The sequence below is a fragment of the Camellia sinensis genome, chromosome 8, assembly GCF_055761805.1.
Source record: "Camellia sinensis isolate YWXY chromosome 8, ASM5576180v1, whole genome shotgun sequence".
NCBI lineage: Eukaryota > Viridiplantae > Streptophyta > Magnoliopsida > Ericales > Theaceae > Camellia > Camellia sinensis.
In genome coordinates, this window is record NC_138968.1 from 149,834,501 (window position 1) to 149,854,739 (window position 20,239).

Genomic DNA, 20,239 nt, shown 5'->3' on the forward strand with positions numbered 1-20,239 from the left:
TATCGGCATAATATATTGGTTTTTTGGATGTGGAAGTCGGTTCGCGTTTATGTGACATGTTTGAAATGAAGGGCAAGTGTCTTTTTACATGGGCTTCCTTTGTAACCATTAAGTTATTTTGGTGCATGATTTTGTCTTTAATTTGATGCATCCAGAAATGTTACTGGAACCAAAGACATTTTCTTTAAATTCCAAAGTAAACAAAGACATTATCCTTAAAGATATTTTCATTGAATAAGGTTTCACTGTAGTTTGATCTTTCTTCTTTTTGGATAAGAAATTTTCCCATTAGGAAATGGAGAAGAATAACCAGGAATGGTGAGACATCTGTTAAGAGTTAGAGAACCATAAAGTGCAATTCCTATACCATTTATTTACCTAGTTTGTCCAGGCACTTTTTGGTGTCTTAATCTACACGCTTTCTCTTTCAAAGATATAAACTGCAGTGCAATGTTACCCATGATTTTCTATTTAGCTATGCAAAATATTGCAGAAACATTTAAGAACAACTTTATCTTTTAAGTTTGAGTCTCTTTGTGTGTGCGCGTATATGTTTTTTTGGTGGAGAGAGAAAGTTGTGCATGTGCTATTGGCGTTGCAATTCCCACCATCTAATTTGTTTCATTTTTGAGTGCAGTGACCCCTCTTTACTTCTCTGATCTCTCTCTCTCTTTTTATTTTTTTTTATTTTTTTATTTTTTTATTTTAAATCTGAGGTAGGTAATAGGTAGGTACTGATAATCTATCTGTTCTGGATTGATGATGCTTTTTTCAGAATATATTTTGGGTCTATTTGTTTGGTTTTTGCTAATTGTTTTGTGAGTGAGAAAGAGTCCTGGGAGTTCTCAATGCCATCAATAGTTTAATATTGTAAATGATTATTAAGATTGTTAATCTTATCTTGTTTAATTTAATGAATATCCTGAATCCTATGGTCATATCATATGTACATACATCTATGCACCAGTATACAATCAGATTTCAATTAAGGTTATTGGTTCTTCTTCAAGATCAATGCCAAGTTGCCAAAAATTTTGGAAAGAAAAAAAAATGCAATTTGCCCCAAAAATCTGAGCTCTTATTTGCTTCAATTTGCCTTAGTTAAGTTCTTCAAGGTTTATGAATTTTTGGATTTCATCTACATCTTTTTTACATTTTTAAACTTTGTTTACACTTCTGATGATGATCATGTGTGTAGGATTTTCATCCTTTCTCTATAACTATAGACGGTGATAAGCTTTTGTAGTCGTGGAACAACTAATTGTTTGGGGCATGCTGCTCTTGTAACTGAACTTGTGAAGAGGTGGTGCGAGAGAAAGACAAAGTTGAAGTCGTCATAGAGTTCTAACTCATACAATGTTGAACTATTTTGATCTTGTTTGGGGATTTAACTCATACAATGAACTATGTTGAAGTGAATTTGGATACTTAGAGTTTTGATTTTTGTAATTTGTTTTTTGTATATACAGGAATAGATTTGATCTTGTGTGCAAGGTTTAATCTTGTTTTTTTCTATATACAGGAATAGATTTGGGCTGTGGATGTCAATTTGTAGCTATGAAATTGAATACTTTCAAAATGTTATTTCCAACCTTTAGCGACCAAATATAATTGTTGTTAAAAAGGTCACTATTTTGCTTTTTGTGACCAAATAGAGACATTTCGTGACAAAGTATTAGCGACGAAATATTTTAGTTTTGCAAATCAAACATTTTGTGACGATAGAAAATTCATCGCTAATTGTAATTTTTGGGGACACTTTCAAAAATTCATCGCTAAAAAGCCAATTTTGACTTTCCTGGACGGATTTTTAGCAACCTTTTCAGTGACGAAATTAGTTTTGTCAGAAAAAGTATTTAGGGACCAAAATAATTGGTCGCCAAAAGTCTTATATGTTGTAGTGACACATTGCACCGTCGTGTATTGATAATTTTTTTTTCTTCTCCCACATACATGTTGTTTCCCTTATTTTTAAATAGAAATTCGGGCACTTAGTTTAAAAAAAAAATTTTTTTGATAACTAACATTATTCATTTTATTTAGTTCTAATTTTCTAAATTCATTTTTTTTTAAATTGAGTTTTTTATCTTTCATTTTTTTTTAACAAATTTTTTTAATAATTTAACAATTTTTTTACTTTTTAGATACACATAATATAAATATAATTAAAAAAGTATAATATTAATGAATTTTTTTAAAAAAATCATTAAATACCAAATATACAAAAAATATATATATAAAAATTCAGTACATTTTCGTATTCTTGTGTATTTATTGATTTATTACAAATATTTTACTTTTTAGGTACATCTAGATTAGATACATTTAAAAAGTAAAAAAATTACTTAAAATATTTTAAAAAATTCACTGCAAATAAAAAAATATTAAAAAAAATAATTTTTAAAAAATTGAATTCAAAAAATTAGAATCAAATGTGCGTGAAATAATACCAATTTTTAGGATGTCATTTTTGGGCATTTTTTGAAATAAATACCATTGATTTTAGTAGTAATGATATGTGATAAGTAAGATTAATTTTAGTAATAAATAATATTGTGAAAACCACTTCATTTAAATAAATAAAAAACAAATAAACTAATATTGAAAGACACGCAGTAATTCAGTAATAAATAATACAATTGTGAAAAATCACTTAATGTTTTAGGAAATCCATATTGATTTTTGTATCCAATTTTATCCATTACTAATCAATGATTGTTTTTTTCTCCCCTCTTACTGAAATCTTACTGTTGCAAGTGACTTTTAGATATGGTATTACTATAATTTTGAATTTTTTTTTTTTTCTCCCGCTTACTGCAATCTTACTGTTGCAAGTGATTTTTAGATAGTGTTTACCAAGACTCCAAAAATTGGAATCTTACCCGTTGCAAGTGATTTTTAGATATGGTGCCCATAATTACTTCTGTTTGGTTTAAGTTTTTTAGAAATTGAATTTTTTGATTTTTCTATCTTTTTGGTTTTAGTGAATGTTTTTAAAATTTTAAACATTTTTTTTACTTTTTTAGATGCACATTACTTAGATGTATCTAAAAAGTAAAAAATTTGTGAAAAAATATTTTTTTAAATTAATAAATACATAAAAATACAAAAAATGTACTGAATTTTCGTATTTTTTTGTATTTTTGGTATTTAGTGAATTTTTAAAAGGTTTTTTTCAATTTTTTTTACTTTTTAGGTATATATATGTTAGTTATGTCTAAAAGTTAAAAAAAATTGCTCAAAATATTAAAAAAAATCAGTAAAAACAAAAAAATACGAAAAATAAGAAAGTAGAATTTTCTGAAAAGCATTTTTGAAAAATGATAACCAAGCATGCTGAATAGTTTTGTATTATAGAAAATTTACAACAATAGACCAAAAAAACTAGGACGGTAAATTAAAGATCAATTTGAGCTTAATTTGAAGTGTAAAAGAATTCGTCTGAGCGTAAGCCCAACCGAGAAATTCTATTTCCACACACTTACTTATCTCAATACACACATTTATAAATTTGATTAGGTATTATTTGTTTTATTCCACACACCACATATTCCAATTATATCCCTTAAACTCAAATATTGTGCACATACTTTCCTCTCAAAAACACTCACACAAACATCCATGAGTATGCTCTCTCTCTCTCTCTCTCTCCTATCTCCTCTCTCTGTCTACTCGAATCTATTCTTTCAGCATCATTCATTTATTGACTGATTCATTTGTTACAAAATTCGAATTTATATAAACATTTCAAGTGTTGTTTGTGATACATATGTTATATAGTTAATGTATATCTAAATATATGAATACTTTTGTATAATCGTAACAACAGGGGCTTATGCATACGTATCGGAGCAACGGAGGAAGAAGCAATTGGATGTGATGAGGTTCTTATTAAGGACCAAGCGTGTTTGCTCACCGCCGCTGTTGACAAAGACAACGAAACAAATTGGCTTGAAAATTATTCGATCGTAATTTCTACCAGTTGATAATGAACTTTTGAAATGGTGAATTATTGCATTTATCACTGATCAATCCTTAAAACGATTTCCTTGGGGTTTTACATTCGTTTTTCTCTGTTTGGTTGCTAGGAAACTGAGGGAAAAGAAAAGAAATGTGTTTTTTTTTTTCCCCTTTGATTTTGTCTCATAGAGGATCAATTACTTACAATAGCTCTGTGAAATAGCTTGTACGGGGGTGAAATATCCTCTGCTTTCCGTACTCCTTGTACTCCAAGCTTCTCTTGACGGCGTCTACCTGGCAACACAGAAACGGTGAGCTGCCCGGCGGGGGTGTGCCGGATAGACCCTCCGACGATCAAGTCAGTCCACTTGAGGAAGAAGAAGACTGTTAGAGAGAGAGTATTCTTTTTGGGGAAGAAATTGCATACCTCTAACGTTCATCCTCCTCCATATTTCAAGGCTGGCCATGCAGCTTCAAGATTATGCGCGCACTACCTCTGCTGTCCTTCCCAGGACAGGTGGCAGTGCTCGCCTCTCACCACCTTACGCGTGTAAAGGCTTAGTCCTCCCACTAGTACACGCAGAGCTGTCCAACGGTATTGGCGCATGCTTGGAGCAGATTTCCTCTATCCCTCACGCCATTGGCCCAGGTGGCACCCTCGACCAGAATACCACGACCGACCTATCACTTTTGGAGAGTTGCCATCACATGCACACAACCGAGCTATGCACCGCCGGACTGTCTCTTGCGAAGGGGCCAAAGGGCGATACTCATGGCCGAGCTAACATCGACCGGTTCATTGGGCTAACCGGTTGCGAGGTATGCCGTCCTCCACCCGTCCTACCTTTATTCTCGGTCACACGAAGCCCACTTATCTCGGCTGGTCGGTCAGTAGTGCGCCGACCCTAACCGCGTCCATAATCTAGCCCGAGTTGCTCTTAGCTTGGTCATCAGACACTGCTACGCGCTCGGCCGCGTTATAGCTCGGCCAGGCATTGATTCGTGTCTGGCCGGCCTATTGCTCGGCGACGTGCGGTTCGTCATAATCGGCGTTATCGTAGCTCGGCCGTACTAACGCACAAATCTCCCCTCTCAATTTCCCCTTAACCACATCCGACCTAGTCGTGATTGGGGTTACCATCGTGACCGAGCTAACGGATGAGTTACGCCATCACCAAGCCGAGCATGATTGGGGGCACATCTATCGCCGAGCTGTCCGTTTGGTCTTCCATTTCCTCCGCCGTCTCATCAAAGGTCGTACAGCCGTACTGAGAGCCGCGTTTCCAGTGCCGCGTGGCTTCACGCCATTAAGTCGTGCAGCCAGCTGTTCTGCACGCGCAGAATTCAAACGGTGCAGCCATTTGGGGTTCCTTCCCCCCTCTTTTGTATTCCAACGAAGGGCCTAAAACCCTTTACTTTTCACCTTCTCTTCCACACACACCCTAAACCCTAGCTTCCGTATTCTCTGAGAACTTGCCCTCACTGCCGCTGCGTCTCACCTGCTTCCGTTCCCCTTTTTTGTTTCTCGTGAGGTCACAACCAAGTTCGAGAGGCCCTGCTCTTGCATCTGGTATTTGGTAAGTCCTCCTACCCTTTCTCCAAACTCTCATACTCGAGTTCCTCAAGTTTTTCATTTTTTTGTGCTTGTATTCTCCATGTTTATACTTGGGGCCATTAGAGTTGCTTTCCCTTGCTTAGATCTTGCACACCCTAGGCAAACAAAAACAGTAGGAATGGATGGGGCTTTCATGCCCCTTGTTTCTCCTGGGTTCGAATGAGTTCTTCCTATTTCTGGGATGAACAGTTTGAATCTGGGTAGAACCGAGCTAAACGCTCGTTTAGATCCATAAATGACACTTCAGCCGAGCAAAAACTAGTTTGTGGCTTCTCGTAGAGGCTGTAGCCGAGCCGAACTACCAATTAAACCGGTAATAGAACTGAATCGGGTGAAAACTTTGTTAGGGTCTCTTTCTTGGACCTTGACCGAGCCAGATGCGGAGAGTTAGAACCGAACTAGGAAATCGACTGAGTAGCCTAGCCGAGGTAGGGGTCGAACCGGTCAAACACTAGTGACCCCTTCATTAAGCTAGTTGCAATAAGAGTCACGCAATTTTTGCCGTGCTAACCCTTGGAAATCATTTTTAATAATGCAGAACACACTAGGACCGTACAGGCCAGTCCAGAACCATCATTGGTGGAGCTCAAAGTCCAAGCAAATACACCATCCTTTTTGACCGAGATAGTCAATAAACCAAATAAAATCGAGATAAATGGGGAAGTACCGATTTATGGTTAGCTCGCCCGGCGCGATGGCGGAGTTTCGAAGGGAGTACAACATCCCAGATGACGTCATCTTAGAGCTCGCCAAAAAGGGAGACACCCCTTGGGGGGATCTAGACCGGTGCCCCTTCACAGTCATATCAATAGTAGAGGGAGGGCTCCGCTTCTCGGTTCAACCCTTGATCTGCGAATTTTTGAGGCAAACAAGGCTTTGCCCGACCCAAGTCTCAAATAACACTTACAAAATAATAAACGGGGTCGCCGAGCTGAACCGGAGGCTCGGTCTCAATCTCGGTCTGGCCGAAATTTTCCATCAATATAGTCTAAGTAGAAATAAGAGTGGGCTTTGCTGGTACCTCAAAGTGAAGAAGGGCCGAGCAAAGCTAATAGAGGGCAACCCGGACAAGGAGACCAATGACGACGACTTCTTGTGGGTGTCCGGTCGCTATGAGGACACCGAGGCACCCATACCGGGATAGTATATTAGAAAGGATTTTGGCAGTGTCGGTGAGTCGCTCGGCTGACCGCGCTATTTTCTTTATGCATCAATTACTTTCCATGCCGATCTAACACTTGTCTTCTTTTTGCAAATAAGTACCTAGCAGCAGACTACCACCGGGCCAACCAAGAGGCCATCAAAGCCCTGCTGTGCCATCCTGCCGAGGAGAGGGAAACTTCGAAACTGCTCAGCTTTGAACAGACATACCACTACACCGCACCGCGCAAGAGCCGGGTTACCGACTTTCTACGTGCGCCATCCCCAGAACCAGATCCAAACCTACCACCGATCATGCTTGTTTCACTCACCGCCGAGCAAGAAATGGCGAAAATCAGGGCAATCAAGTCCATGATTACTGGTGAGGAGGGCGAGTCCCAACCACCGGAGGCAACCGAAGGAACATCATCCGCACCTACCGGGCAGAAGAAGAGCGCGGTATTGGCCCTCACCAGCGAACAACCGTCTGGCCGGTCAAAGAAAAGACCGAGGAAGGACCCGGCCGGGCAAAGCCTCGCTGATGAAGACTCCACTGAGCTCGGCGCCACCGAGCTGGGCGACCAGACCGAACAACCATTGGGCGGGCCTTCCAAATCCCCAAGTTCCCCCCCGGTCTAGGCGCCCGAGATAACGTACAAGGGCCGGGCAGTCTCGTCTGCTGATTCGGTGTATGCTGACAAGGATTACTCCCTTGGTTTCAACATGACCAAGGGGCTAATCCTTCGAGCCGACATGAAGAAGCACGATGAGCTGTCCGATCTAAAAGTGCTTCGCTCAACAGCCAAGTCGATAGTGCTGGTAAGTTTTTCAGTTTGTCTTCAAGTCATTGCTCGATTTTTGTTCGGTTGCCTTGGTACTTATGATCTTTCATTTACTTGCAGGCCACGCAAAAGAATTACCTCGCCCACGAGCGTATGATCGCCGTGCGGCAGAGTCTGCGTGAGGCCATCGCCGAGAATAAGGCCCAAAAGGCCGAGATAACAAAACTCAAGGCCGCGCAAGAAGCGGTCACGGCGGAGCGAGATATCCTGAGCCAAAAGGTCGACCGAGCTGACGAAGACAAGCAACGGGCCGTGAAGTCGATGAAGGCTTGGTACCTTGCCGAGCTGAGGAAACTGCGCGATGCCAACAAGGTAGCCATGGACAAGGCAGTCAATGATGCCGAGGACCGGGGATACGCTCAGGGCGAGAAGACTTACGAGCGCCAGGTCCAAGCGACCAAGGACATCTTTTTCCAGTGCGGTTGGAAAGCCGCCGTGGAAAAAGTTGGCCTTGGTCAGGATGCTGACATGTTCCTTAACCCCCCTGCAGCCTACATCCCGGTCTATATGCAGGCGTACGCCAGTGCTTCCCAGAACCGGCTTATCGCTGAGGCAAGGAAAGAGGCCGAGGAAGAAGCCGCCGCCGCGAAACAAGCCGAGCAAGCCACCACCAAAGCATCCCAACATGCGGAAGATGAAGTGGCTGATCGGAAGGTTGCTGCGGAGAATGAAGCAGACGATGACGCCGGGGAAAACTTGCCCAAGCAGACAGCAGAGATCGCCGAGCCGACGGTGGAGGCAGCCAAGCAGGCAGTTGATCTGGAGTTGGACTGAAATGCCTCTTATTTCTTACTTTATTTTTCGTCTCTTTTTTTTTTTTTTTTTGGATGTAACGGGCTATGTCCCCCATCTTGTATTGAAATTTCCTTTATCAACGAAAATTCTCTACTTTTTGCTCGTTTAACTTTCATTTCTGTTCAATTGGCATGTGTATAAATTCCTTGATTCAAACTGGTAGGTCGGCTTCGCCGCGCACCAAGCCGAGCTGAAATTAGAGTTGCTCCACCTAAACTTACTTCATTCCCTGGGCCGAGCATAATCAGCTCGGTCCCAGTAGGAAGTTGGGGGCAATCACAAACATTTCATTTCCGCCGAGCAAAATCAGTCCGGCGTACATTGGGGTTACCAATGTCCCAATGTGGCCGAGCAAAATCGGCTCGGCCTGGCGTTGAACAGGACGCCAACATTGCCTTCGTCCAAGCAAAACCAGCTTGGATCCTGTAAGTTTGGCAATTTCACCAACGTTTCGATCTTTCCGAGCAAAATCAGCTCGGCCAATGGATTGAACAGAACGTCAGTATTTCCACCCTCGAGCAAAGTCAGCTCGGCTATTATTAGTTGGGCAATTCACCAACATATCGTTTGGAAAAAACTCCAACATTGCGAATTCTGCCGAGCAAGCTCCGCTCGTCCTCCATATTGGACAAGACACCAATATGCCAACCGGGCCGAGCAACATCAGCTCGGCCCTTACATTGGGCAAAACACCAATGTTTCAGTTAAGTTAGTCATGACGCCAACATTTCAACCGGGCGAGCAAAACCAGCTTGGCCCTAATGCGAATTGGTCCATACGCCAATTATATCGTTGGACAATGCACCAACTGTTTGTGCGGTCTGCTTCCATTCCGGCGAGTGGAAATCAGTCCGGTCTCATTCAGGTCGGTCCCTTGCCCCTGGCATCCATAATTGCCTTGCGTCCTTGCGAATTCATTGTACCGAGATGTACTACCAAACAACAAGAGGGCTATTTTTCATTACAAAAGCATTGCTATCTTTTACATTAAGTGCCAAAAAGCTAAAGGTCTAGAAAAGCTAAACAACACAAGCAAATTACATCTTAAAAGTAAAAGACCTTAAGGTTGGCCGTATTCCATGGTCTGGGGACAGCCTTGCCATCTAAATCTTCCAGATGGTATGCCCCTTTACCAGCAAGACCAATCACCTTGTATGGTCCTTCCCAATTCGCACCGAGCTTTTCTTCGCCAGGGACCACTGTGTTGCCAAGCACCTTTCTTAATACCCAGTCCCCAATCTTGAACAGCTTGGGGTGCACAGCCTTGTTGTACTTTTTGGAGAGTTCTTGTTGATAAGCCGCTATGTGGATCAATGCTCGCTCCCTCCTTTCTTCAGCAAGGTCCAACTCCAATGCCACCGCTTCATTATTCAGATCTGGCTGGAAACTTTTAGAGCAGATGGTTGGCATGCCAATTTCCAACTAGATGACGGCCTCCATGCCATAGGCCAAAGCAAATGGTGTTTCCCCCGTTGACCGCCTAGGCATAGTGCGGTATGCCCAGAGCACATTAGGGAGTTCTTCAGCCCACTTGCCCTTAGCCTTCTCAAGCCGCTTCTTCAGCCTGTCCAGGATGGTCTTGTTTGAGGCCTCTGCTTGACCATTTGACTGAGGATAGGCCAGTGTCGAATTGTAGAACTCGATCTTCAACTCTTCGCAAAACCCGCGAAAGAGTTTACCATCAAATTGAGTGCCATTATCCGAGATGAGGGCCTTGGGTATACCGAAATGGGTGATGACGTTTTGCCATACAAACTTCTTCACATCCTTTTCCTTTATGGTCGCTAGTGGCTCAGCCTCAACCCACTTGGTGAAATAGTCAGTGGCGGCGATGAAGAACTTGCGATTGCCCGACGCAGCTGGGAGTGGCCCAACAATATCCAACCCCCAAAGCGCGAACAGCCAAGGACTTGTGAGAGGGAGCAAATCTCTAGCCGGCTGGTGGATCTGGTGGGCGAACTTTTGACACTTCTCGCACCTGCGAACATATTTTTGCGCATCTGCCTGCATGCGCGGCCACCAATAACCCTGAGAGATTGCTCGGTAAGCCAAGGATCTGCCCCCAGTATGGCTGCCACAGATGCCTTTGTGTATCTCGTAGAGGAAAGCCTCCACCTTGGTGAGGTGGACACATTTCAAATACGGCCCGGTGAAAGATTTCTTGTACAAGGCCCCGGACGGGGAGAGCCAAAACCGCTCTGACTTTGCCCGGATCTTGTGTGCCGCCTTCTTTTCTTCTAGTAGAATTCTATCTTTCAGGAAGGCGATGATAGGATCCATCCAAGAAGGGCCCAAGTCAGTGCAGAGTACCTCGGCTGATTCTGGTTCCTCAATGCTTGGCCGGGGTAAAAATTCTATCATCAAGGGGTTGGGAAAAGCTATCTGAGCAGAAGCAAGTCCGGCCAATTCATCAGCCGCGTTGTTTTCCTCGCAGTCGATTTGTTCCATCCTTATTGTAGCGAACTTCTTGATCTCTACGCGTACCAGCGCCTAATACTTGGCCGTTCTTTCGTCCTTTGCCTCATACTCCCCTGAGACCTGATTGACCACCAACTTGGAATCGTTGAATACCATAAGGGCTGTGGCTTTCATTCTCAGCGCGCTTCTTAGTCTGGCAAGGAGAGCTTCATACTCAGCCTCGTTGTTGGATGCTGGGAAGCCGAGTGTAATTGCCTGCTCGATGATCAGCCCGTCCGGTGAGTTCAGCACGATGCCCAGCCCGGCCCCATGTCTGTTGGATGCCCCATCAACGAAGAGCCTCCACATCTCGCCAATAAACAGCTTCCAGCAATCAGAGAGGTTCTGGGAGCTTCTCAATTACAAGTCTCTGATCGGTTCATTCTGGTCCCTTTCCTTGTCTTGGTTGGGTTCATCATCGCCGGACTTTGTTAGTCTAATCGTGCTCGTCCATTTTCCTACTTGCGAACCAACACTTGTTTCTGTTGCCAGAACCATGGGTTGTGCTAAATCCGCACCAACCAAATTAACCGGGCATACTGGATGCATCCCAGGGGCAAATTCTGCCACAAAGTCAGTAAGTGCTTGAGCCTTGATTGCAGTGCGCGGTCGGAACTTGATGTCATATTGTCCTAATTCCACGGCCCATTTCAAAATTCTCCCAGTGAAGTCTGCCTTTTCAAAAAGCACTTTGAGCGGGAACTCGGTTAACACAACTGTTGTATGGGCATGAAAATAGTGTGCCAGCTTTCTTGACGCCATCATTAGGGCCAACGCCAATTTTTCTAAAGGAAGATATCTCGTTTCAGCTAGGATAAGAGTCTTGCTTACATAGAAGATCGGTAGGTGCTGGATGCCTTCAGCACGCACCAATACCGCGCTGACTGCGTGTTGAGAGACAGCCAAGTAGAGGTACAACTCTTCGCCCGGCTGAGGTGTGACCAAAATAGGGGCTGAGGAGAGATATGCTTTCAGGTCTGCTAGTGCGCGGTCGCACTCGTCATCCCAGAAGAACTTGGACTTCAGAGTTTCAAAAAAGGGCCTGCAACGATCAGAAGACCGGCTGATAAATATGTTCAACGCGGTTGCCATCCCGGTAAGATGTTGCACGTCCTTCGTGGAGTTGGGATGCTCCAGGTCTTGTATAGCCTTGATCTGTGATGGGTCAGCTTCAATCCCTCGATTTGTGACCAGAAAACCCAGAAACTTTTCGGTGCCAACTCCGAAGGCGCACTTGGTGGCGTTCAAACGAAGCTTGTGGAGCTTAAGTATAGCGAACATCTCTGCAAGGTCAGCGAGGTGTTGAGACTTCTCCTTACTCTTCACCGCCATATCGTCGATATAAGCCTTCATTGTTTGGCCCAAGAGAGGAGCGAACATTTTTGTTACCATCCGCTGAAAGGTCGCCCCGGCGTTCTTTAGTTTGAACGGCATGACTTTGTAGCAATATAAGCCTCTGGGAGTTGTGAACGACGTGATCTCTCTGTCCGGTTTATACATGGCTATCTGGTGGTAGCCGCGATATGCGTCCAGGAAGCTAAACCTCTGATGGCCAGCGGTTAAGTCCACCAGCTGGTCAATTCGTGGGAGGGGAAAGCTATCCTTAGGGCAAGCTCGGTTGACGGTCTTGTAGTCAACGCAGACTCGCCACTTGCCGTTCTTCTTTGGAACAACTACCGTGTTGGATATCCACCGAGGGTATTGCACCTCCTCTATGGCCCCAGCTTCCAACAGATTCTTCACTTCTTCTGCCACCACTTCAGCATGATGCAAGGCTAAGCGGCGCGTCCTTTGAATGACTGGCCATGCATTGGGGAAGACATCCAACTAATGACAAATGAAGCTCGGGTCGATGCCAGGCATGTCGTAAGGTGTCCAGGCAAAGGCCTCCAAATTGGAAACCAAGAAGTTGACATAATCCATCCGCTCGGCGTTAGACAAGGATGATCCCAAGAGGAAGAATTTAGTTGGATCGTTCTCGTCAATGCGCACTTCCACCAAATGTTCGACCGATTTTTCCTCGGCCTTTTTTCCTATGTCTTCAAGGACCTCTTTACCCTCGGGCCCCTCAATCATTTGGACGAACCCTTTGGCCGCTCGGCTGCCATTTACCCAACGAAGAATTGTTTCACCATCACCTGGTCCCCCCAAACTTCCTCTATTTGTCCGCTTGGTGCCGGAAAGCGCATGACTTGGTGGAAGGTCGAAGCAACTGCTTGCATGGCGTGTAGCCAACCCCTGCCTAAGATCAAGTTGTAAGTCGATGGAACTTTGAGCACCCAGAACTCTGCTTGCTTTACGACCGATCTCGCTTTGACCGGCAAAATAATCTTTCCGATTGGCCATTCTGGCTGTGAGTTGAAGCCGACCAGAGGGGACGTTGCGGGGGCCAAGTCCTTGTCTTGCAACTTCATTTGTTTAAACGCGACATAATACATAATTTCTACCGAACTCCCCTGGTCGATCAAGATTCTCTTGATGTCAAAGTTTTTGACGTGAAGAGTGACTACTAAAGCATCATTGTGCGGCATCTGAACTCTTTCCAAGTCCTTGGTCGAGAATAAAAGGATGTCCCTCTCTTCGGTCTTTCCCTTCTTCACAGCGGGCTGAACGGAGAGCACTTCCCTCATGTGCTCAGCCTTCTTGATCATCCCTCTCAGCTCGCAGACCCTGGCCGATTCAATGATGCCGTGGATGACGTTGATTACACCTTGCGGGGGCGCTTCTAGGGCGGCTAGGCCGTTTGGCTCGGCTTGGTCCGCTGGCGTGGCCTTGATGCCCCCATCTATGTATTGGTCAAGATGCCCCGCCGTCACCAACTCCTCTAAGTGTTGTTTGAGCGGCAAGCAGTCCTCTGTTCGGTACCCCCGCTCTTCATGAAAGGTGCAGCGATATTTTGAATTGAAGCCCCTCTGCGCACTCCCCAACTTGGCTGGCCAACGGATGAAGGGTTCACCTCGAATCTCGCTCCAAATGCGGTAGATGGGGATTTTAAATACCGTGGTGATTCCAGTCCGTGCCTTTAATTTTCTTTTGGCATCCTCTGCTGCATCACGGGGAGTGTCAGCCCGGTCGTTTCGGCGGTCCTTGTTTCTGTCATCACAGTTTGAACCATGGCGCTGATCTTTTGACCGGTTGTTTGGGCGGTTATCCTCCTGCCCCACTGAGTGAACTTTCCCCGCCACCCTTTCTGTCCGCCGCGACCGGATTAGCCTTCTCGGTCACGGAGGCGGCATCATCCTCCACACGAATGTGCTCATTGATCCGCTGCATCAATGACTCCATGGTTGTGGGTTGATGCATCGTGAGTGAATCTCGCAGCCTATGTCCGACTGGGAGACCCCGTTTGTATTGAGTGATCGCCAGATTGGTGGGGCAGTCGAGGATCTCATTGTAAGTTTCCCAGTATTTCGCATTGTATGCCTTCAACGAACATCCAGAATCCATCTTGATGCCTAGGAGATGGTCGACCTCCTTCGGCGTTCGTGTGTTGGTTTTGAATCTGGTGACAAAGGCTTCCGCTAGTTGCTGCCACCCCTCAATACTCCCCTCCGGGAGCCTTTCGAACCACTTCAAACCCAGCTCTCCCAAGCTTGCTGGGAATATGAGGCACATCAAGGCGTCGTTGCGCCGGTGGCCAGCCATCACTTGCCGGTAATGGCTCACATGCATGTACAGATCCGTCTTGCCGTCGTATAAAGTGAATTTTGGCTGGTGGAATCCAGTGGGGAGTGGTGTACTCTCAATCTCTGGAGACAGCGGCGTGGCTGTAAGTTGCGCTAACTCTTTGTCCACCAGCGCAGGGGCCATCACTTTGGGGGTTGGCATCGCCACTTCCTCACTACAACGAACTGGAGCGCTCAACCTCTGCAATGCCGGCACTCTCCGGGCCTCCCGACGGCGCGCCCTCTCCTCCAATACATCCCTCAAGTCCCTAGAACGTGTGGAGAAAGAGGATCCCGACGTCGGCATCGGGCGCGAGGGGCGATAGGTGCTGTCGCGAGAGAGAGTCCTACCCTCTCTTTGGTCGGAATCTCCAACCCCATAGTTCCTGGTGATGGAGAGAGAGTGAGTCCTCCCCTGGCAGCGACTGCTACTACGAGGGGACGGGGTGCGCTCACTGAGGTTGCCCTCTCCAGCAAGACCCTTCCCTTTAATCTGGCGTTTCAGCAGCTCCATCTCCGCCGCCATCTTGCGAATGAGGGCGTCTTGGTCCTTGAGTTTGTGCTCCAGGCGCTGCGCATGGGACTCCTCCCGGCGTCGGCGGCTCTCCGGACTCTACGAGCGATCAGTACTCCTCCCGCGTTTGTCTCGCGCACCTCACGAAGGAGTCTCTAGGCCCGCCATGGCTGGAATATTCGGAGGGCCTTCTCTCAAGTGGACGTATTCAGGTGTGACGCCATCGACGACGGACAGTGGGGCTTCGCTGTTGTTGGCCATGGAAACGGTTGAAGAAGCTTAAAAAACAAGGGTTGAGTATCAAAGATTTTCCCACGGACGGCGCCAATTGTACGGGGGTGAAATATCCTCTGCTTTCCGTACTCCTTGTACTCCAAGCTTCTCTTGACGGCGTCTACCTGGCAACACAGAAACGGTGAGCTGCCCGGCGGGGGTGTGCCGGGTAGACCCTCCGACGATCAAGTCAGTCCACTTGAGGAAGAAGAAGACTGTTAGAGAGAGAGTATTCTTTTTGGGGAAGAAATTGCATACCTCTAACGTTCGTCCTCCTCCATATTTCAAGGCTGGCCATGCAGCCTCAAGATTATGCGCGCACTACCTCTGCTGTCCTTCCCAGGACAGGTGGCAGTGCTCGCCTCTCACCACCTTACGCGTGTAAAGGCTTAGTCCTCCCACCAGTACACGCAGAGCTGTCCAACAGTATTGGCGCATGCTTGGAGCAGATTTCCTCTATCCCTCACGCCATTGGCCCAGGTGGCACCCTCGACCAAAATACCACGACCGGCCTATCACTTGTGGAGAGTTGCCATCACATGCACACAACCGAGCTATGCATCGCCGGACTGTCTCTTGCGAAGGGGCCAAAGGGCGATACTCATGGCCGAGCTGACATCGACCGGTTCATTGGGCTAACCGGTTGCGAGGTATACCGTCCTCCACCCGTCCTACCTTTATTCTCGGTCACACGAAGCCCACTTATCTTGGCTGGTCAGTCAGTAGCGCGCCGGCCCTAACCGCGTCCATAATCTAGCCCGAGTTGCTCTTAGCTTGGTCATCAGACACTGCTACGCGCTCGGCCGCGTTATAGCTCAGCCAGGCATTAGTTCGTGTATAGCTAGTCTATTGTTCGGCGGCGTGCAGTTCGTCATGATCGGCGTTATCGTAGCTCGGCCGTACTAACGCGCAAATCTCCCCTCTCATAGCTATATGCGGATTGTTGAGTGGAGATTTTTTAGCTTTTAGTTGAAATTTTTAATTTCTTTGTTTTTCTTTATTTTTCTTTACATTTTCCCACTAGGTTGATGGGGGTGAAGTTTTGTTTTAGGTAGTAGTGAATTCTCCACTGAATCCGTAACCGAAATAAATTGAATTGATTTGAGAGAGATAGGGGGGAAGAAAACAAAAGGGTTTATTGGTTCATTTGTTGTTATTGGTGGTAGAAAGAAAGAGGAGAGAATAGATGAGATGGGTAAGCTATGTCTATTATTGTCATTTTATTTTAAGATATAATTGTTATTAAAATAAAGTTTCATTAAGTGTATGCATTGAGGTAAGTAGCTTTTTAAAAATAGAATTTTCCCAACCTTTATCCAAACTTGTTTAACCAATCTCGAGCCTGCATTTAACTCAAAAAATTTGGGCCTAGCTTGGATTAGCAAAATTTAAATACAAAAAATTAATCTTCAATTTTCCTAAACTGTGTGTAGACCATGCACGAAGATATTATCTGCTTTGTATTACAAGGACACGCACAATTTTGTTTTTCCTTTACTAGAAAAGGTCTCCTGTGGGTATGACATTCTTTATAAGGTGGGTCAAGAATTCCTAGTGGACTGATGTGGGATGGATTCGAACCCCCCAACATTAGTCCCCCAAGCCATGTGGGAAGCGGACTGATGTGGGATAGATTCGGATCCCCCAACATTATTCCCCCAAGCATGTAGGTTCACATGGTGGAGCTAGATTTCCCAAGTCTCCTGTGGTTATGGCACATTTTATAAGGTGGGTCAAGAGTTCTTAGCAAACTGATGTGAGATGGATTCGGATCCCCCAACATTATTACCCCAAGCGTGTGGGTCCACATGGTGAAGCTAAGTTTCCCACAGACGGTGCCATTTATGTGGACCACCCCACTATCGTAGTAAGTACCAAGATATTGTCCGCTTTGTATCACGAGACACACACGGTTCTTGCAAGTTTGTAGGTATGCACACTTTTAAAGGTAGGTCAAGAGTTCCTAGCAGACTAGTGTGGGACAGATTTGGACCCCCCACACTATGCATCGCACTTTAAAAAATATATATAAAAAAAAAATCTCAAAAAATAAAAAAAACAAAATATAATAAGAAAATACAACTTAATTAAGAATTATTTGAATGGCAATATTAACATTATATAGGCCTTATCAAATGGAAAATGGATGATTCTACTATGGTTTTCTTCAAATAGCACAAAATCAACTAAAATGTGCAGCATATAAGCAAAATCCCCTAGCCACTACTCTTCTTGGTCATCATCGTCGTCATAACTTCCAGAAGCAAACATCACCCAACTCAGAACATAGTAAGAGACGAATCGTAAGGTCCTCGAACGAGAAGTATCTGGGAAATAAAGAGGAACAAAGAGTGCCATGATAGTGGAAAGAAAAATCATACCCAAGATTTGAATAACATCATCAAGCCAAGCAAGATTGCTCACAACTAGACACACACTAGCCATGAATGCCAAAGACATCATGGCCAGAGATAACCCCAATAGTGGTATTGCAAGCCTAAGTGCAATGAGGACTAAATTGAGGTCACCCAAGTGTGCCCAAATGAGAGTTACTATGGCTATGACAGAGCTGTACATGGCTATGGTGTCACAGATCAAAATGCTTTGAAGTAGTTGCTATTTAGCAGAGTTGTCGTGCCTTCATCTGGGGCGGAGCTTTTGTAGCCGCTAGGGACTGTGAAACCGGCTGTGACGGTTACAGTGGCAATTATTGTTAGTACTAGCATGAGAGTGTTGATTCTTTCCTTATAGTTTTCCCCCATTTCCTTGAACTGCCTGTTTGGTTTTTGACGCTTGGATCTTGGCGCACCAGCTGATTTCAAGGCCATCCAAGTTAACTGCTGCATGGTACAAGACAATTTTAAATTTCAATCCAAGTGTTTGGTCAATTTAGTTATTATAGTTCTAATTTTATCAATTAATTTTTTCATATTGTGTTAATTTAGTTCAATTAACAAAGTTGCTTTAGAAATTAGAATGAAATCAACGGGCAAATAGTATATTCACTCTCCTCAAAGTGATTGACGAGTTAACGGCCAATTTGAATAGTTCATTCTCTATTGAATGAATAATTTTGCCTTTAATTTCTGTTCAATCTTTAATGTGTATATATATATTATTAATTGGACTAAAGTTCAACTCCTCTCTCATTTGCCTGTTCACAACCTTTGGGGGGTCCATAGGCTTAGGGGTTGGCCTTGAACCCGAGTTTACACTCCTAGGGTTGGTCCAAAATCTTACCTAGACTGAGTTCTCAACCATCAAAAAAAAAAAAACTTGAGAAATTTATCAGGAAATTGTGTGTTATTTAATGATCATATTCTAATCAAATTGACTATCAATATACTTGTTTGAATAGGCGATTCCATCTACCTTCAATTCAACTAACTCAACACAACACATTTGTTCCTCCTATTTGAGGTAGCCAAAATCCAAATATAAATATCACATACACATATTTTATACTGAATGAATTTCCTAGATAGAACTCATTCAACAATACATAACATATATAAAATGGCACCCATTAGATAGCATTTATTTATGGATCTTCTTTTTTTTTTGAAAAAAAAAAAAATTAAGACATACCTTTCGGAATGGTGGTGCAGTTCCAATGTATTTCTCAGCAACATCTAAGGCGGTTAAACCTGCATCATTCACTAACTCTAGCCGAACTCTCTTGTCCCATGTAAGCAAGTTCACAATCATAGGTCGCCAATGCATTGTAGCCAAATGCAATGGCGTATTTCCTTTCTCATCTCTTTCGTTAATAAACTTTTCAAGCTCAGGCGTTTTGAGCACATACTTAATAACATTGTCTTTCCCATTCTTCGCTGCCACGTGAACGGTATTTTGACCTTGTTTGTTGAGCAATTCACTTGAATCTGGGCAGCGTCAGAGAAACTCTTGAATGATCTGGACATGGCCCCTGCTAGCCACCATGTGAATGGGAAAAAAACCATTTTGATTCCTTTGATATGTGCCTTGAATAAATTTATCTAATAAGTAGGAAACCCCATTATAATAACCAATGGATGCTGCATGGGATAAAGGACTCCTTCCTTCTTCATCAATCGAATGGATGAGAACTGAGTTCTTGCTCAATACTATATCAAGAACTTCTGGTATTTTGAAAAAAGATGAATCAGAAGGAAAAACAACTAAAATTTAAGAAAAAGAATTAAACCAAAGAAATATATGCATGTGTATGCTATAAGTCAAGTATTGTAAAGAAAACACTTTCTACCATGATTTTTCATTGAATAAAGTAAAGAAATTAAATGATTATGAAAGTCTCAAATAATGTGTCCACACTTCAATAATTTCGTTTGTCTAAAGAGTTGGCTTGTCTCCGGTCTACTTATTAGACTACAATTAAATAAATTGGTTGTAATTGTCAAATTTTAGTAGATGATTCATACATAAGAAGTTAAAAAAATAACAGATTGAATCAACGAAGTAGAGTCATAGCCCAAACTGGATCGTCAGGTCCTATTAAAGGACTGGACAGAAACAACGCTGTCGTCTAAAATAAGGGACAAAGGATAAATTTTCCAGAACATAAAATCGGCACCTCAACCAAAAATAAAAATTACCTCTACTCTTTCCAGTAAAGGCAGCATGCACAAGTGACTTGCCATTAATCCTATCATTTACGTAGTCACTTCCAATAGCTACCAGTTTAGTTCCCATCATAAGCTTAACAAGATTTGCCCAACCAGCTTCCGCGGCCATATACAAGGGTGACTTCCTTCACTATTGAGAAAAAGCGACACTTCTGGATCAGCATTGATCAAGAAAAAAGCCACTTCTTTGTGACGCTTTTCAACGCAGCGTGCAACGCAGTGTTCATATCTTTATTTTGTTCCTTCAACAAGTCCATGAATTCATTCTGTCTTAGAGAAGAAGCCAACAAGTTGATTGTGGATAGATGTCCAGCACTCACAGATAAATGGAACACAAGGTCGCCTTTGGAGTT

At 43.9% G+C, this 20,239-nt stretch overlaps 1 protein-coding gene across 1 annotated transcript; it reads right to left on the reverse strand.

Moving 5' to 3' along the window:
• Positions 1-17,855: 17,855 nt before the first annotated feature.
• LOC114274081 (protein ACCELERATED CELL DEATH 6-like) lies at positions 17,856-19,995 on the reverse strand. Its single transcript, XM_082885669.1, has 4 exons — positions 19,857-19,995; positions 19,290-19,421; positions 18,850-19,145; positions 17,856-18,101 (listed from the first exon to the last, which is right to left on the reverse strand). Exons 1-4 carry the CDS (start codon positions 19,993-19,995, stop codon positions 17,856-17,858), a joined length of 813 nt encoding a protein of 270 aa, XP_082741795.1.
• Between the last annotated feature and the right edge of the window lie 244 nt (positions 19,996-20,239).